The 20,030-nt window shown below is 43.2% G+C and overlaps 1 protein-coding gene and 1 long non-coding RNA gene across 5 annotated transcripts in view; one reads left to right on the forward strand and one right to left on the reverse strand.

Annotated features, from left to right (window-relative positions):
* Positions 1-5,995, reverse strand: part of LOC147753830 (uncharacterized) — a 14,353-nt gene extending 8,358 nt beyond the window's left edge. The window contains exons 1-2 of the long non-coding RNA XR_015315993.1: positions 3,643-5,995; positions 3,306-3,495 (exon numbers count right to left, since the gene is read on the reverse strand). This is a non-coding gene — a long non-coding RNA (uncharacterized LOC147753830). The remainder of the gene's footprint in view (positions 1-3,305; positions 3,496-3,642) is intronic.
* Positions 3,443-19,682, forward strand: AGO1 (protein argonaute-1). Of its 4 annotated transcripts, XR_015315992.1 has the most exons (6): positions 3,463-3,531; positions 7,247-8,997; positions 12,610-14,805; positions 15,140-15,509; positions 16,692-17,640; positions 18,164-19,682. XR_015315992.1 is itself a non-coding variant. In XM_086973515.1 (4 exons), the coding sequence occupies exons 1-4, from the start codon at positions 3,489-3,491 to the stop codon at positions 18,270-18,272; spliced, it is 2,718 nt and encodes a 905-aa protein (XP_086829641.1). In that variant the 5' UTR covers positions 3,443-3,488; the 3' UTR covers positions 18,273-19,682. The 4 variants fall into 4 exon arrangements, 1 of the variants encoding a protein (XP_086829641.1); XR_015315990.1 differs by lacking the exon at positions 7,247-8,997 and having other exon boundaries at positions 3,443-3,531; XR_015315991.1 differs by lacking the exon at positions 3,463-3,531 and having other exon boundaries at positions 6,998-8,997.
* Positions 19,683-20,030: the final 348 nt, after the last annotated feature.

The following is a 20,030-nucleotide window of genomic DNA, read 5'->3' on the forward strand; positions in this document are numbered from 1 at the left end:
AACTAAAGCGAAGGGGTGTAGAACAATTTGTTGCATTCGCCATTATGCTGCCATTATTATTTGTCGACTTCGCTTGAACTACTGCTCTGATCTACAGATCCACAACGTATAAGTCTGGATGAAGTTTAGCTGAATCAGAGCGGCGCTCAGCACACGGAATAGGGCAACGGAGATGGGGCGGGGGGGGGGGGGGGGGGCACTGAACGTAAGAAGCTGCTGTAAAAAGACAGAGAATTGTCAGTCTTCTATGCCTATTCCATCACAGACTTACTGAAATAACTCGGACATGTATTTCACACAGCCAAACGCACTTATTCAAATGTTTTTGAGTCAGATAGCAGCAGCAGCAGCATAAGACAGTACAGCAGAGAAGTCACGTAGTTCGTATAGAGCAGCCTATACGCATAGACGAACGTAATGCAGCGAGCGAAGATTGAGTAACGCCGAACTTACTTAATATGTGTACGAAAATGCAAATATAGTAGAGCGACATTATACCAACAAACACGCTACGAATGCATGTTGAAACGAAAATCATACATCAATAACGTGAAATAACAAACATTCAGTGAGAGCGTATGGGCGAAACGTATGAAGAACGGTAGGTAATGGTTATTTAGAAGGTGGACGAAAAGATTGCTACTAGCAGCAGTGTAACGTGTTATCTGAGGTGGACATTTTTAAAACACAGGGGACACAGAACGCAGAAGAAAGTCAATCGCAACAATTAGGACATCATTATGAGAGTTTAGCAACGGCAACACCATCAATAGTAACAGCAAAGCAACAACATTAATAAATAAGGACAATAATACAGTAATTATAATGTGTGAAACTGTCTAGCCGATATGGCGCTGCCATGAACGCAGTGTCCTGTGTATATTTTTGGATAGAAATAAATGAATAAATATTGACAAACAGCTTCATGATCGTGTACAAAATAGATCATTCTGGTGTTCCTATTATTACCGACATGAATGTGCAAAAGTAATAGGTATATCCATCATAACTCTTGTCCGTCGGATCATGTACGTGAAAACTAGCATAATTGTTGTGCGTGCAAATGTTTCTGCTTTTCACTCGTGTGTGTATAGGCTCTCAGTGTTGTTCGAACTTCATTTTCTTCTTGCCACTTGAGTATTTCAGTCTCAGATAACTAAAATTACTTCATCGAAGTATATCTGCCACTGTTGTTACAAATTGCTAACTCCTTTTGATTTTTCATCGTATTCGGTGTAGAAGGTAGGTCAGTCTTCGTGCCACATGTCTTATTACGACCACCGTTTGTTCGTCACCGGTTGTACGCCTGTTATCTCGTATATCATGTATAGCTACTGGTTCCATAGTATTGTACTATTTAATGTCATCATCTAATAGATATTTGCTAGCTATGGCAGTATTTTGCATCAAAAGCATGAGTTGTCCGGCACCTGATTTAGTGTCAATACGTCGTCAGCTTGTTCTCTATGTTGGCCTATGGCCCAACTCCTTGTGCAAAGCCGTAGTTCACTCTGCTGGCTATTTCAACAAACGCCATTGCTTTTTTTCCATCTAGATTAGACAGTATATAAGCTCTCAAGCTCAATACTGCTTTAGTTAAGAATTGCTGTTCGAAACGGCTGATGACCCCTTCTTGCACAAAAAATAGTTGTCTGTCTCCTCCTGGTTCTGAACCCACATCATCTGCTTGTCGATAAGTTCAATAGGGCGACGCGATACCACAACATCATGGAGACTAGCGGAAGTCAGCTTAATTCAACCCGACCAATTGTTTCTCATTCTGCTTGACCCGCCGTTTTGCCGTACGATCTCGGACGCTCCACAGCGCTCTTTTACCTACAGAGAATTTCGCCGCTGCAGTCGTCGTGTCTGCCGCTGCCGCGCTCGGCATAGCCTCGCAGGCTTCTGTGTCGTCGTCGTTGTCGTCGTCTGCTAATTCACACACTCACAACAATCCACTGGCTTCATCATCATCACCACCACCGACACACCATCATCATCATCATCATCATCATCATCATTATCACCACTGTCATCATCAGCAGCATATAGCGGTGCCAGCCTACTGCGCAATTACAGCACTTGTTGAGGAGGCTGCGGCGCCTACGGCAAGCAGAGCGCCACTCCAACTACCGCCGCTGCTGCTGGCAAACCGGCTCGTCGTTACCAAGCTAACCTAATCATGAGCTACAGAATTGCATGCAAACTATTCCATAGCTGCTTTTCGAGCACGGCATGAATAGCAGTTGAAAGCCGCGAATCGTTGTTGTTGTCAACGGCTCGCTACTGCTGTTAGCGCTACTAGTGTCGGTGGCGCGACTGTTGCTGCGGCTGCTGTACGGCCTTCTGTCTGTGTGTGTTTGTGTGTATATGTAAGTGTATTTGTGTATGTGTGTTTGAATGCGCGTGTGTGTGTGTGTGTGTGTTTGTACGTATTACTTCCAGTGGCTGCTGCCGCTGTCGTCGGGGTATCGCTCGCTCGTGCGTTCGTTCACTCATATTGTCTGTGCAGGTACTAGTGTAGAAAAACGACCAGATAGCGTCGTACGCGGAGAACCTATAATGTTAGATCGAGAGACTAGCACAGACTGTCAAACAAACGGACCGATTGACCGATCACGGCGAAACGGCAGCGTTGGGCAAACGAAAGGGTAGGAACGACGACAATCGTCAATCTGAGCTCACGCTCTACAACTTCTAACTGCAACTGCTACACGACGCTAATGCTATTAGAACTTGTTTCTAACTAACAGCGTTCAGTCGACGAGAACCACTTCAGCTGTTGTGTTTGCGACTTTTGCTACCGTCGCAGGAGACCGTAGCTTCAGTCGGTACTCGGTAGCGCCCGGCAGAACCCCGCTAAAACGCGGCGGCGCTATTGCTGCGGATGCTGCTGCTACTACTGACTGCGGTGCCGCGGCCTGACGTCGTCGCGCTTCATGTAGGGCTTGTCACCGCGCGTGCATAGTCTCAAAACGAGATGTTAACGAAGCCAGCTGGAAGAGGAACGACATAACAACGCAACCCCGTGCGACTGCAGAGGGCAATGCCAACGATGGTGTGGCATTTGTCACAAACTGAACTTCTAACTGGTTAGTTCTGTTATTCACTGTAGCTGAGTGGTAATTAAGCGGCCAATTGATTAGGAGGCACTCAATGTCGACCGCACCACCAGCTGGCCACCTCGTAATCGACCCGCGCAAGTAAGATATCATTACACGGACGACGAAGAACAGTTATTGGTATCCCTACTCTTACTACTACTACTACTACCAGTTGCTCTGTGTTTGTGGGTGCGGACTCACGTGTAGGTGCAAGTGTCGCTGCTGTAGCTGTTGGTGACATTACCCCAACCAGTGGAGAGATATAGTGTGCTACCGTCTTTGCCCTATGTGAGACGCTTCCTGTGTTGTCCAGAGGGTTGCCATCCTTTGTCATACTGCCGTCATCGAGCGTTTTTTTGTCATCTTCGACTGCCGTGTCCGTAAATGGGACCTGCAATGAACCGACTCACTGGCTCAGTACTGTTAGGTTAGTAATTACTAAGACACAGGTATACAATAATAACAGATAAAAAGCGCCAACGCAATGATGCCAATAACACGCAGCTGTTATAATGTCACTATTTATTATTATGCTTACCACTGCATGGTGATATGATAGTAACACAGCTACAAACATGCAAAGAGATACGGGTCGCGTGGCCAATCGAAAAATACCGAAAAAAAGCCTCAGGAAAAACGGCGATAGGGGAAAAATTAGATTGATTAAGAGCGCAAGCCACAGAGCAAAAACGATAAAAAGAAAGCGTGTCGTAAATTTAACACTGCGGTGATCCCTCGACCCTTGCGGAGTCAGCTGTTAGAAAAGAGGTAAACGTTACTTTTATTGTTACGATTATGGACGATCGAAGTAGAAGAAAAGTGCAGATGATGTCATTGTTATTACTTCGGGACCACCTGCTGCTCCCCTTATCATAGCTTCAATCTGTTGGTCCTTGGTTAGCAAAGACGGCGAGCAGTCAGGCTGTTACTACCGGCCTGATAGTGCGAGACGATATGACTGCTTAGAGCAAATGTGTCGCTCTATTCGCTTGTGAGAAAGGCTTTTAGGTGATGGCAATTGTGGATTTCGTTGCCCGAACGATTATATCCAGCAACAACAGTGTTACAAGAAAGAGGGCGTTAGCGGCGACAGGCCGCTTGTTTTCCGCGATGGTGCGATTCGCGAAAGAGGCTTCCGCTGTTGAAAATGTTTGAAGTCGTTTAATGTGGGACGATACCATTTAATGATAGGAAAAAACGTCCATGGGGTACTGAAGTAGCTGCTGTCTAATATCATTACGAATAATACAAACTATAATTTTACTTAAATTACAACAAAAAGCAAAAGAGCATAGCTACGCAAAATTGTAAACACCAGCCAGCTCACTATGATGTGTTTGGTAGTCGATAACTGAAACTGTACAAACAAGGAATTTCTCAGGTGTATTCCTGTGGGTATCCTTGTTAAGATGCCTATTGTGGAGGAACGCGTATACTACTCAATAATCTTGTCTTTCATATAAATTAAACCATATCAAATAATTGTTTATAATTTGCACGCAAGTTAGAATTGTTATTAGTCGAGTCAAGTCAAACCTCACTGTTCGCGAGAGTTAGTTTAGTTCGACTTGATTCTACCTTATTCTTATGGACAGAGAATAGCAAATAATGATCACACCTAAGTGTGAAAATCCTGAATTGATTGATTGTTTCACCCGTGAAAATAACGATTATTGATATTCTATCTAAATTTCAAAGTTTAACCTAATGCGTTCCGTATAAGCTAGTTCCTAGAGGATGAGATTAATAATAGACATCTTAAACAAATAATAAACAGGATGACATTAAATAATAAACACATTAATAATAAACATAAAATAATGAACAACAGACACATTGATTTCCTAGTGGAGCGAGCGACAATCAAGCATGCCAACTCCCTTAGGAAAAGGTATTAGCTCTGATGTTTGCTTTTGTATTACCTTGTAAAGCTTAATCAGTATTGGCATTGTATGGATGCGTGGGATGGAAAATAGAGTAATCGCTCATGGTAGCCATTAACAATGCCGACACATCAAGGGACATCTGTATATTTACTAGTCACAGCGTAAGAGAGGATTCAAAGACGTTTAACGTTACTTGCAGTACTTAATTTGAAGGTTTTTGATTGTAAATATAATTTGTGTCGATAGAACTTCCAATTTTTTTCCAACTTATCTGCTGTTAGTTGGGATATTTTATAAAAAAAAAAAAAAAAACGAAATATATAGGTACTTTACGCTACAAGATCCAATTTAAAGCATTTCAATGACTTTACAAAGGCGCGTTGTCTGGTAAAAAAAGAAACATGAAATGCGACCAATTTTTATCCATCTAGAGGGAACAAGATAATCTCTTAGAGTAAGTAGTGATAATCATTAATAGTAATTGCCATGTTTTCTTTACCCTCATTCCAAACCAGGGATTTTATATCGTGCTCTTTTAAGATTCGATCGTCCCTGAGGTGAGGAGAGTTAGCTTCTGTTGTGAAGTTAATGGCTAAATATAGGAAAAAAGGTTGCGAATTCGATACGTGCTAACTTCCGAAGTTAGATAACCCTTTTCTGGTAGGCACAAAATTGCTGTTTCAGTTATTTTTGTGATTTAGTTGATTGAGTGTTTATAGGATCGTTTGGCTGCAATGTTTTGGAATGGAATGTTAATTGAAGTTAATTCAATGGCATTGCACATATTATGCGTCACTTAGCAGATGATTACGCCCATTGAGTAGAGTTGTTAATAGAAAATATTCATAATAAAAAATATAGTTTTACGAAGTTGGAAAAAGAAAAAATAAAAAATTGCTATAGTCCTGTCGCTACGTTAAAATTTAAATATAGTGCACGCAATTACCTCGACGTCTACTTTCATCCATCTAACTCTATATTGGTATTGTATGGTATTGTATGTTTAGGGTACAGGTGTCCAACAAACGGTAATTGCAACTGGCTCGGACGTATTAGTTTGTTAATAATAGCCAGTCGTTCAACAAAGTATGGAATTCCATACTCCGATATCTAGTAGGTATTTTAATAGCTTACTTTTATCCATAGACGTCAATAATGCCGCCATTTATTAGTGCAGATTCGCACTCAGTGATAAGGGTCAGTGCAAACACTTTTAATACAACTACATAGAGAGTATATCTTTTTAAGTGACGAAACTATCGGTACTCGAAAGAAGAGAAATCTTATTATAATATCTACTTGTTTAGTTTGTTCCCTTGCTTTTGATCTCTAGGTAGGCTGTACTTGTACTGCGTGCCAAATGGACGCAGGTGCTCCCCTCGAGGTGCTGAAACCTTTGCTGAAATTTGGCCGTTGCCGAATATGTAAGCCGACGCGATACACGCATGCGCCGTCAATGTGGCTGCTTGCCGTTAGGATCGCCCCCGACTTCGCCACACGGCCGTGTTCGTTCACTCCTTTTGCGTATACTAAAATGACGTCCTCGCGCTCCCTATAGCTGAAATTATTAGTGGAACAGGCTTTTAACTAGGGGCTTTTAGGGCGGCTCGCAGCGATTGACTCACTGGATGCGCTTACCACCAACATCTATCTAATCAAATCAAATCTAATCTAACCTATTTAATTTAATATATATCCACCTAATCTATCTGATCTATTTAACGTAATCTATCTATCCATCTATTTAATCTAATTTATATATCTATCTAATCTATTTATTTATCTACTTAATCTATCTGTGCAATTGGTCTGTGTGGTTTGTGCTCCGGTTTAATACGAATGTGTGCCTATGTTATTTGTGCTGGGTTGATCGCCGTGCTGCGGCTGCTCATGCGGGACACTTGCTCCTCCTCATCCCCCTCCTCCTCCTCCTCCTCCTCCTCCTCTTCCTCCTCCTCCTCCTCATGACCATCTGCTGTTCCGTCTCTCTCCCTTTGGCTCCTAAACTTATCCGTTCTACTTTGGCCGCTGTTGGCGGGAGGCCGCCATCATAAGATAGCTATGGTCATCGTCCTTTCTTCCTTTCCCTCCGTGCACTGGCTGGCGATCGTTGTCGTCTGCAAACATGTGTGTCTGGGTTACGTGAACGATATATGCTACAGGCAACGACTGTGACTGGTTCTGAGTGGCGCTTGCAGCGCTTTGAAAGGGCTAGGCAGTAACGAGCGCACGTTCGTTTTCCTTGTCGCTGTTCAGCTATATCAGTCAGCCAACCAGCTAGGTAAGCGCGCTCTGTCTGGTGAGTGACCCGGCCATACTAGGCTCCTCGTTGGCGGCCGTTTTCGTGAGAGCCTCCACATTTAGCCGTCGTCGTCGTCGTCGTCGTCGTCGTCGTCGTCGTCGTCGTCGTCGCCGCCGCCGCCGCCGCCGCCGCCGCCGCCGCCGCGAACCACCACCGCCGCCACCGGTACTGCCACTGCCATCGCCGGTGCCTCTGCCGCCAACGACGAAAACGAAGTATCACAGGCCCATAAACTGCTGTCACTGCTGGGACGGCGTAAAGACGGCAGGAGAAGCAAGAACAAAAAGAGAACTGCTGTTAGAAGACCTGTGTGTACGGGACGGATACGGGCGCCTGTAAGTAGTGTGTGCGGTTCCTGTGCCCGGTTGTTCGCTTGGTTGTGTCGTCTCGCCGCCGCCGCTGCTGCTGCCGCCGCTGCATCGACAGGACGTGTGTTGTTTGGTCGTGTGCTCCTGTGAGGGCGCTAGTTGTATCGGTCGCTACCGGCGGCGCTGCTGTTGCTGCTGCTACTACTTCCACTGTGAGATGACTTGGCGAGTGTCGCCTGGTTAGCGGGCGTTGTGTGCTCTGCTGCGGCAGCAGGATCATCATCATAATCACGATCACCATCATCTCCACCATCATATCGCCGTAGAGTAGCGCAGTGCAAGTGGCCACAGCAGCAGCAATAGTAGTAGTAGTAGTAGTAGCAGTAGTCGAGAGGCAGTTTGGGCGGCTGCTTACTGACTGGACGAGAGAGTTTGTTCGTCCGTCCGTCCGTCTGGCTGTGTGTCGTGGTCCTGCTGCCGGCCGAGGGAGGTCCTGTCTCGTCGCTGTCTGCCTTTTGCTGCTGTGAGTGGTAGCATCGAGCCTGTTCGCCCTACCGAACCGGTCGCAGTATAGCTGCTGCGAGTGTTGCTGGTGTTACAACAGCGCTGCAACGGCACCACCCGCCGTCACCAATAGCACCATCAATAAATACGACCAAGATCACAGCAACAAGCACCGGCAGCACACACAGGGTTTAATAATCACGGATTTGTGTTCGCTAGAAGAGCCGTACCAAGGGAAATTTTAAGTAGATTCAGCTAGTCTGCTGATGCTGCTAATACTGCTGCTGGATCGACAGATTCACACAAAGAACACGCACAGTACGTGTGAAAGAAAACGAGGTCATACGAGACTTCAGTAGTTGTGTTGCGATCGAGGATTGGTGGCTGTGTGGACTAGCGGCAAGCAAAAACGATTTTGCTATTTTCACGTAAGGTCAATCAATCGGACTGAGTGCGACGAATGCTGTTGTCACATTTGTGAACGCGACAGGCAACGATCGTTAACGGATACGAACCAAGTAACGTAGCGAAGCGAAGCAGAGGAGCGGAAGTACGTTAAGGTCTTATCTTGCTGAAGGGTTAGGCTCAGCTTGTTGGATACGGTGCTTGTGAATCTGTTGGCCCGACCCTTCCAAGAGAAAGAGCGCTTGAGAGGCAATCAACTGCGCAAAGAAAACGGGAACCTCAAGCCTCGCTTAATGAGATATTGTGTGACTGTGTTCGCCGCGTGTGTTTGTAATTCGAAAAATCGTGCAGCTCTTCATTATTCTGCACGAAACACGAAAGACCTGGTGGTCTTCACTGCAGGCGTTGCACCAACAACAATCTGATTCACAGCGATTGACCGTATCTAACATCCATTCAACTAACTACCATGTATCCCATCGGCCAGCGTAAGTAATATACGTGTATAGCATGTAAATATATTCTTGTGTACGAAATTTCAAACTCCTTCTCATAGGATTGGCTCTTCAATGGGCCGCCGCCATACTTATGAATGCTACTAGTGAGGCCAGGATCTGGGGTCGTTGCCTGGATATGGCCGACGTGTTGACCCTCATGGAACGAGCACATCCCAATAGGCCTAAGGAAAGCCGTCTCTTTCACCCCCCCCCCCCCTCTCTCTCGCACCTCATCTCTATTCTGTAGTACCGGCAGCAATCTCAAAGCAGACGCGGCCTCTGGTATTACCTACACCTCGTGCTATTTGGTATTTCGCGTGCGTTTTAATCTATCCCACAGCTTTTTGAATTTTTATAACTGGCTTGCCGTCTTTGCGTCCGTTTGTGAGTGTTTGTTTATATGTGTAGGGCCTCTAGCCCCCGAGTGAGTACTTATGCTCATCGTCGCACTGTTGCTAAACACCGCTAGTATGATGACTGAACGCATTGCGTATTGTAATCGTGGGATGTGTGATGTCATTTGTACGTTCTTACGTAAAGCTCGAGGCTGAACTTATAAAAGGAGGAGAGATAGTCCGTTGGGGGGTTGTAAGGGAACTTGGTCATCAGAGCTCCATATTGTATTCAAGTACAGTCCCAAGCGTCGAGTGTGGCCTAAGAGACGCCGAGTAGCAATGAGTCGTTATGACGAAGAAAAGCGTTCGGTGACCGAATTTCACTGAGTGAACTTTTTCAGTTGTTTTCGTGTTAGTAGATGGAATATGGGTAGTTAGCCTGTGTCGCAGGGATATATCAAATATTTAATCGGCTAATTGTAACTATATAAAACCTCTATATGAGCAGATCTTTGTAAGCGATTGGAAAATATGTGGGATGGAATTCCATTTCGTTTATTATTGGTAGCGTCTTGTAAACGAGGACCTCTATGATTTCGTATTGTGAATAGACACGTGATATTTTGGGTAATCATAGACACCTATGATCTATATTGAATAGGTGAGTATCGCAAAATTCGTTGATACCCTTTGCAGTTTGCTACGCTTAAATGCTCAAATTTAGCGGCACAATTATGTGCAAAGATACGTACGTACAATGCATCTTTTGTCCTGGATGCCATACCAAAACTATTGCAAATAATACCATATGATGACGTTTGGATATTGTGGAACCGGACCACTTTCACGACTCCCTGTATGATTAACTTACTGTGTTTAATTCCTAAAGTGCGCCCGATTTTTGTGTGATTAGCTGAAGGGCTGACTACTAGAGTATACGTCACACAGATGAAATAGTAAGCCTAGAACGTGCGGTGGTTCTGCTGTGATTTCTTCTCTAAAATTGTGTCGATCAAGTGGTGTAACTAATACATCTATTAAGGTGCACGATTTTGAGTAAATAAATTTACTTGCTATCTGCTTACGTTCTTGGATCATTGAGGACGAAAAACTAATTTGTGCGAAATCTATTTGAACTTCACTGACCTATAATACTTTATGGAAAACATTCCTGAGTAACAGAGGATATAAAAACTTAAATTTTGCCTGCTATAATGAATATTCGTAGAAAACAGTGAACTACATTTCTGATTTGTCGGTGGTTAATATCTGGATTCTATCTTATCTCTTTTTTAATGAGTTTAATAATGGACAGTAACTCTTTCTCTCTCTCTCTCTCTCTTCATATATATATATATATATATATATATATATATATATATATCATTTCTTCGCATAATTGTATCAACAACTTCAGATATCTCTGACGTATTGACTGACAGGGATCTGATCGAAGGATGCTATTGGCCATTATCAGACAGCTGCGGAGTATACAAACTTCGTCTTTGATATCTTTTGAGTTTCATATCTGCGCATCTTTCGGCTGCATCTAGGCGCAAGCATTTGGCGGGCCGAACATTAACGATGGAGAAAAACCAGGTGACAGTCGCAAAGAAGAACCTAGCCACATACTGATACGATGGAGTGAAAGCAAAAGATAATTGTTTGCCGTTCTCCCCACCCGTGTTTTCTTCCCTACAACAGACCATGTTTCCAGTCCATTCTGTATTTCTACACTGGCCGTCTTATTGATCGATCTCAAATAATAAACATTTTATGCAATGGCAGTAAGAGAAAAGGGGGCAGGCATGTTTTTGTGACAGCAGCACATCTAATCTCGTATAATTGTCTCAAAATATTTTTTTGCTTCCTTTCTGACACGATTAAATTGATGTACCCTATGAGCATGATTTAGGATATATGTTAGATTTAGAAATAATATGTATTCTATTATTTTAAAGCTTATCGAGAATTTTATGTAGTCTCATATTTATTTGGAAAACAGGTATCAGAAAATAACGACACTCCTACACAGACAACTGAACACAGCAGTTTTGACTATGCTTTTATTGAAGGGTACTGTATTAATCCGCATCGAACTAGTGCAATTTTGCTGTAAGTGTTCCGTGATTTTTAATGAGTAATTTTGAAAAATATTTATCTTCACTTACAGACTTAATACTTATCGCCAGTTAGAGAGACGAATCTTTTAGGCTATGGTCCGATGCGGAAGTATTGTTTAAGTCAAGTTGTTGTTCTTCACAACGTTTTCTTCCTTACTCAGAATCCTACCCATATCGTGACTTTCTTGAAGATACCAGTGATGTGGATTTAAATACGTTTTTTAAATGAACAAGATTTTGCCCTTGTATCACACTGCGACTTAGTTATTGGCTTGTTTTGCACATACAATAGGTGTTCATTAAATAGGAGTTCTATATAAGGTTGTAAAGAATGGATGCGTATGAAATAGCGTCTTTCAGTGTTGTGACCCACAATTCCATAAGGGAACGGAATCCTATTTCTTTACTAATAGAAGAGGCCCTATAAGGCACTAGTATCAGGAATGCTTATTCAGGACCTATTTGAAGGAAAAACTGTTTGTATAGAAGTAAGTTAAGGTTGACCTGTCGACTGCATAGGGTCTGTTTTCTGTTGACATTAAATAATAGTTACCTTTATGACTGCGATGACAGTGTGAAATAGATCAACTATCGAGTAACACAAATACAAAAACAGTTAAATAAATAAAATGGTCTATAAGAAGAACAGCGAAGGGCGCAGTGCTTAACGCGACCACTGCTGGACGCACGCATCGATCTTACTTTGCACATTAGTTATTTCTATATGGATGTTGATTGCTTGGCTACCATCTGATATCCGCAGTGATATTTAAACACGTAACGAATGTAACGGAAACATGTATGCACTCTATAAATGTAAACGAAAACATTCCAGCTCACCATTTAATTTTTGTGCAGCGCTAATTATTTCACTCGAGATTTCATAGCTTTCAAAGCTAAGGCACTTAGCCTGCTCTTTCAAGTCTCAGTTGAGTACGAAAAACGACATTTGACCGAACAATACTCGAATACCTTCCTCAAATATGATGTCCCACATGGTTCGAATGAAGCACAAATTATTACCCATGCAGGTATAACAGATATCGGCATAAAGGGACGACATTATTGTATTGATAATGAACGATGTATCATAACTCTTATTATAAGCACAAATTAGTAATGCAGATTTGTTTCACTTATTTCAGCGGGTGGTCCAGTGACCCCCGGTGGTGCATTAGGCGCTATGGGAGCGCCGGGCACTCAGCTTCCAGTGGCGCGACCTCAGGGTCCTCTTTCACCGCCTGGTAGTGCTGTGGTTCCGCTCAATGTCGGCATGGGAGCGCCGCCGCCTCCACCCTCGGAACTCAACTTCGTCTGCCCACGCAGACCTAACGTCGGCACCGAAGGTCGGCCAATTATGCTGCGTGCCAACCACTTCCAGATTACAATGCCCCGTGGCTACCTACATCACTACGATGTCACAATCACCCCGGACAAATGCCCGCGTAAAGTAAATCGTGAAATCATCGAGACAATGGTGCAGTCTTGCTCAAAAATCTTCGGTAACCAAAAGCCCGTATTTGATGGCCGTAAAAATATGTACACAAGAGATGATCTTCCTATTGGAAAAGATAAGGTAGAGCTTGAAGTAACCCTTCCGGGCGAGGGCAAAGACCGAGTGTTTCGCGTAGCAATCAAATGGATGGCTCAAGTGAGCCTGTACGGTCTTGAAGAAGCCCTAGAAGGGCGATCTCGTAACATCCCACTAGACGCTATTCAGGCTATGGATGTGGTGATGCGCCATCTACCTTCCATGACGTATACACCAGTTGGTCGTTCCTTCTTCAGTACTCCAGAAGGCTATTTTCATCCACTGGGTGGTGGCCGTGAAGTGTGGTTTGGTTTCCATCAGTCTGTTCGGCCCTCGCAATGGAAGATGATGCTCAATATCGATGTATCAGCAACGGCCTTCTACAAGGCACAGCCAGTCATCGAGTTCATGTGCGAAGTACTCGAGCTTCGAGAGCCAGCCGAACAACGGCGGGTGCTCACCGATTCACAGCGTGTGAAGTTCACCAAAGAGATCAAGGGGCTCAAGATTGAGATTACGCATTGCGGGTCAATGCGCCGCAAATATCGTGTTTGCAACGTTACGCGTCGACCCGCCCAACTACAGTCGTTCCCGCTGCAGCTCGAGAATGGCCAAACGGTAGAGTGTACCGTGGCTAAATATTTTCTTGATAAGTACAAGATGAAGTTGCGCTACCCGCATTTCCCATGCTTGCAGGTGGGCCAAGAACACAAGCATACATACCTCCCGTTGGAGGTGTGTAATGTGGTGGCTGGACAGCGCTGCATCAAGAAGCTCACCGACCTACAGACTTCGACGATGATCAAGGCAACCGCCCGTTCCGCGCCGGACCGTGAACGTGAGATCAATAACCTCGTTCGCAAGGCCGACTTCAACAAGGATCCCTATGTGCAGGAGTTTGGTCTGTCTATCGCGCATACTATGATGGAGGTTCGTGGGAGGGTGCTGCCTCCGCCAAAGCTGCAGTACGGTGGACGCACCAAAGCTCTGGCGTTGCCCAACAGCGGCGTGTGGGACATGCGTGGCAAACAGTTCCACACCGGTGTCGAGATCCGTATATGGGCTATCGCGTGCTTTGCCCCACAGCGGGGCTGCCGCGAGGATGCCCTACGCAGTTTTACGCAACAGCTGCAGAAAATATCGAGCGATGCTGGCATGCCGATTATCGGTCAGCCGTGTTTCTGCAAATATGCCTCTGGCCCCGATCAGGTAGAACCAATGTTCCGCTACCTGAAAACGACGTTTCAGGGCTTACAGCTGGTGGTCGTCGTGCTGCCAGGCAAGACGCCAGTGTACGCCGAAGTTAAACGCGTCGGCGACACCGTGCTCGGTATGGCTACGCAATGCGTGCAGGCGAAAAACGTTAACAAAACATCACCGCAGACCCTCTCCAACCTATGCCTAAAGATCAATGTCAAACTCGGTGGCATCAACTCAATCCTTGTACCGTCTATCCGGCCAAAAGTGTTCAACGAGCCTGTCATTTTCTTCGGATGTGACGTTACTCACCCACCTGCTGGGGACAATAAAAAACCTTCGATTGCCGCTGTCGTAGGATCGATGGATGCTCATCCGTCCCGGTATGCGGCCACTGTACGAGTACAGCAACATCGACAAGAAATTATTCAGGATCTCGCTTCGATGGTCAAGGAACTTCTAATACAGTTCTATCGATCAACGCGCTTCAAACCGAATCGAATAATTTTTTACCGGGACGGAGTATCGGAAGGCCAGTTCCACCAAGTTCTGCACCACGAGCTAATCGCCATTCGGTCTGCTTGCCTACAGTTGGAGTATGATTATAAGCCAGGTATGATTTTTATGACGTTGGCAACTAATGAGTACAAAATAATCTTGCTTTGGACGCAATTAAACGAATCTACTTTTAAGACAAGTAAATTTATCCGTATGATTTAGCGAAGGAATGTTTCATACAGTACTATTACATTATTATTTAGCAATGCCATAGAATATTAAGATACGTTTAGTTCTGGCTTGGAGAGAAAATTTGATAGGCAGTTCTTTAGGTATTAAACTTGAATCCTACGACAGTGATCCGCAATATATTTCTTATTTATGTCTAGCATTCGATGGTATTCATGAATAACTCGGTGGTTTTGTCGTCTCTCCTTTTTTGAAAACAGGAATCACCTTAATAGTAGTCCAGAAACGCCACCACACTCGTCTTTTCTGCGCAGACCGCAAAGAGCAGATGGGAAAATCAGGCAATATTCCTGCTGGCACGACGGTCGATGTAGGTATCACGCACCCAACCGAGTTTGATTTCTACCTTTGTTCTCATGCCGGTATCCAGGGCACATCGCGACCTTCGCACTATCATGTGCTCTGGGACGACAATCAGTTCACAGCCGACGAACTGCAGTGTCTCACCTACCAATTGTGTCACACGTATGTACGTTGTACACGCTCAGTATCAATTCCAGCGCCTGCGTACTACGCTCATCTGGTAGCGTTCCGTGCACGATACCATCTCGTCGAGAAAGAGCACGACAGGTACGATAATATTAACAAATTGCTTCGAACGTGCGGAGAGCGTACAAAGCGAAAATCATTTGTGTTTAAAACGTGTTATCTTTCTGATAATAGTAGTTACACGATTATTACACCCCATCCTGATCTACGATAAAGTGTAGTATATACGATATGCTACAGTGAGTGAAACCAGATTTTGTAATAATAATATTATATAATTGTGTATTTACTTGTAGTATATGATCATGGAAATTAATACCTTGTCAAACTACTCTTTGTTCTGTACTTCTTCTGCATGCTACTGCTATAGAAACAAGAATCATCCTGCTATATACATTTTTTTGCTATATTTCATATTTACAGTATTTTATTGCACGAACCCTGCAAGATAAAGGGGCCATGGTCTTACCCAGGCTTAACTAGCCATACACATAGTAAACGTGCTTGTAAAATCGCCCATTTGTGCATCCCTTAATACATACCTCGTACCTTGTTGTTTACAATGATCGAGATAAATGTACAGTTTATTTTTTAGATTTCCTAGAAATTTGTTTCTTGCAGTCTAGCGAATAAAAAGGAGATCGTTGGCTCTCTTCATTTTGTTCTTGGTTCACATTTATGGGTTTAGGGGTGTCGCGAAAGGAAGGCCAGCTATCAGAATATTTTTTCTAATTTTCTGCTTTTTCCTTAATATATCGGACAGAGCCATTGCATAGACAGTGAATGATATTGCAAGGCAAACTTTTGCTACGTGTATATATTACGCAGAACATGTTTACCTTTAGCGACACTCACCAGAAATCAAGTGCGTCATATAGTTGTCATAATGCCACTCTGTGCACCCTAACTGCTAGGTACTGTTGTGCTTGAAACGCCGCTTACGTTAAAATGTGTTTGGTTTTCTCTCGGATTTTTTGTTCATGTTTGTTTCTCGGTTGCCGTTGCTGGTCATGATCATGGTCATGATGATGATATTGATGTTGCTCCCACTACCACAACTGCCTTCACCAAAACCTCAACCACCTCTGTCACCGCTACAACTTCACATCGTGACAAAAAAAAATCTTCATCTACACCACCTTCACGTTGTTTTAAATTGATTCTTCAATGTCTCGTCGCTTACGCCTTTATGGTCCCATCCTTCTACCTGTTTCAAATCATCTATCGACACAATTTGTTCAATATCGACTTTTCGCAATGAAGTGGCGACGGGAGTCACCATTCAACAAACGGAGACGACAATAATCCTATCGCTTTGGCACGGGCAGTTGCTGTTCATATGAATACCATGAAAGTCATGTATTTCGCCTAGATTTTGTCGACAACATTAAAAAAGATCTTTTAAGATGAGCAATACTTTTATTTGTGTTTCGGGGTGGGGTTCGTAAAGGACATAAAGTTAAAAGAAGATCTGCTATATTGTGAATTGTGAATGGCAGCAACAAAGACCATTTCTAGCAAGAATACCAAGAATTACTTTACATTCTACTGCTATTTACTATCGAAGAAAACTAAAGCAATCATAAAATTTCGAGACTCTCACAACTTCCCGTTCACCGGTCGGAAGTTCGTTTCCAGCGATACATGTTCAAATAGCTCCACTTCAACCGACGCAGTTCGGTGAGCGTTGGCGCCACCGTCGCAAGCCGCCAAGAGCCATAGCTACATCTAATGACTGCCCGAATAGTAGTAGCTCGATGCTGTTGATTCATCGGCGCGACCTATCGATTCCTCGTTAAATCAACCTGTACTACAGCTATAATTTTTTAATATAAATTTAATAGTAATGAAGACATTCGAAGAAGATATCGACGAACCGATGTATTTATATAACGGCGTTGAGACGCCTTCGATACCACTATGCAGAGAAAGAACATATAGGGAACAAAGAGCCTGAGTGGATGCCCGCGATATGTAAGATGCCCAAGAAAGCTGGCAACTGAATAGACCGACGTTCCGCTCGAGTGAACTGATAACAAATAACGTCGAACGGGTAAATAAATCGATGAACCTCCTGTGAGTGAATCCCACCATAGCCAATCACAAAGACAAATGACTACAACTAAAGAAGAAACATCAAGAAACGTCAGCTACCACTTATTGACTCCATATCACCGTTAACATCGTTTCCTAGGCTGATTACCAGTATATGGTAGGACCATAATGATGCGTATTTTCTTTTGCTGCACAGTTATATTATCTTCGCTCATATTCTAGGCTGTTATAATTTGATTTATTTGTGTGTCAATGTTATGCTGATGTATATATATATATATATATATATCTATATATAAGATATATATATCTTTCATATAATGTGTAATCTGAAAACGATTATGATAATGATAGTAGAGAACAGTGCCATCTTCAGTCATTCTTGCTGTTTTCGTTCAAAGCTTCCATGTTTCAGGTATGCATGTATGTGCTCCCTCAGCAACAAACTGGTTGTGAACGACACATGTCAGATAGTTTGGTGAATGAATAACATTAGCTGATATTCAGTTTGTACGGCTGTATTATTTTAATTGAATTACTGGTTAAAATTGCGAGGCGGTATTATTTTGTAATCTCTTTGCAAAAGTTTGCTAGTACAAATCACTTCTATTGTATATAATAGTACGGTAGAAGTTAATTTAACATTTTCCGTTTACGACCTGTTGTGTTTGTTTCTCTAGCGGCGAGGGGAGCCACCAGTCGTCGAACGGAGATGATCGAACAGTGGTGGCACTGGCTCGTGCAGTCACGGTGCATCCCGAAACACTGAAAGTTATGTACTTCGCTTAAGCAAACGTTATGTTGCTGCATTGAGGAGCCACGAGGAGCATGTGAACGACGGGGTCGCGGAAAAATGCGAACGCAGCCTATACACTAACGCTAGCGTTAAGAACAACAGCTGGAACATTCTCGGCATTTGTGATTATAACTATAGTATGATATTGTTCTCGTGACGAACCAGGGGGGAAACTCGAGAGAAACGCCCACATAGGCAAATACCTATCCGTTTACCTCCAGAGGCGCATTTCAGAAAGAACGAAAATAATGAAAGCAAAGCGTTGTCATCAATAGTTGCCGCTTACCATTGGGTTCAGGCTGCCTATAAAAACGAGGCAGTGACGAGACACGTATATTATTTAAGTTTGTCAAACAAAACAACGTAAATACATACACACAGACGCAATGCGTTATAAAACATACAATCATAAATGGAAGCAGACATACAAAGAAGATATATGCGCGTATACTTTGGTCGTATAATTGCAATTACCCGCCGCCATACTGATGTTCTAGATACATATTATACATATATTAGCTAGATAGTAGTTATATGTATGATTTCTGGTTCAATTTCGACAGCAGTAGACAAGGCACTAAGCGTAGATGGAACCAGTTACGTTCGTATGTGGTTACTTCTTATCTCGCTCTTTAGTTCCCACCGCAGTTTCGCGGCGGTTCTACATCAACAAAATGCATAAATGCAGATGACTTTTGGCAGAGAAAACGATTAACATCAAATACACTCACTCTTGTTGGCGTATAATAGAACAAGGACTGAAAGAAGGTTGGAAAATAGCGTGTCGATTACTTCGTTGAAAAACGCAAGTAATAACTATGATAATGTATAAATTAGGGTTATCACAGTTGTTATATTCTTACACACACACACACACATGCAGACAGCGATAGACACTCGTTCACAGCCAGACACACACATACACACAGACACACAAACATAGACACACACACACGCACCAATAGATTCACTACAGCAGTCAAAGTGCAACTTGAGAAACACCGCTTAGACGCGATAACTAAATCATGCTTAAAAATGAGATCAAACGAGCGTATTTAAGGTGTGAATATAGGTACCCCCATATTTTTGCTTCTCGGGGTCACGTATTATTATTGTATGCATTTTTGGGAGGTCAATAGTATGAGCCATTGATAACGATATAAAGAACAAAAAATCCGGACGAAAAATCGATGTTTTCATACTCGAAATGAACAGTACGTGACGTGGATGATGATAACGAGATGACAATGAAACGGATCTGAAACTGATAAACGTGGCGATCGTAATTAAAAGGAATAGTAATGAATGTTTCCGGTCAGTTGTTGCTGTTCAGTATAGCACTGTCTCCGAACATAGGGAATATATTCAGTATAAAAGAACGCTGGCAACAAAAGTGTGGCTAACTATGTGGATGTCACTTCTTACTAGGACCACTTAAGAATGCTTAAAAACAATTGCCCGGCCCGCAATGAATTAGAAGTAGGTGGGTCCAAAAGTTTATTCTCTAATTAATCTACGGCTATCGTATCGATGCCGTTTTTTCAGGCTCAGGCTGCTAAACGAGACTGATGCTAAAGATCTGTTTAAAAATGACGCGCTCTCCACTGGTGCACTGCAATTATATTATCAATACCAACAGCGACATCTGTCTGTATGTGTAGCCCACAGCTAGGATGGAAAATGAAAACCCCTGATATCGGCTGATAGTACTTAAACATATTAAATGATTGTAGCAAAATGAATACTACTAT

Source organism: Varroa jacobsoni, unplaced genomic scaffold (genome assembly GCF_002532875.2).
Source record: "Varroa jacobsoni isolate VJ856 unplaced genomic scaffold, vjacob_1.0 scaffold_194, whole genome shotgun sequence".
NCBI lineage: Eukaryota > Metazoa > Arthropoda > Arachnida > Mesostigmata > Varroidae > Varroa > Varroa jacobsoni.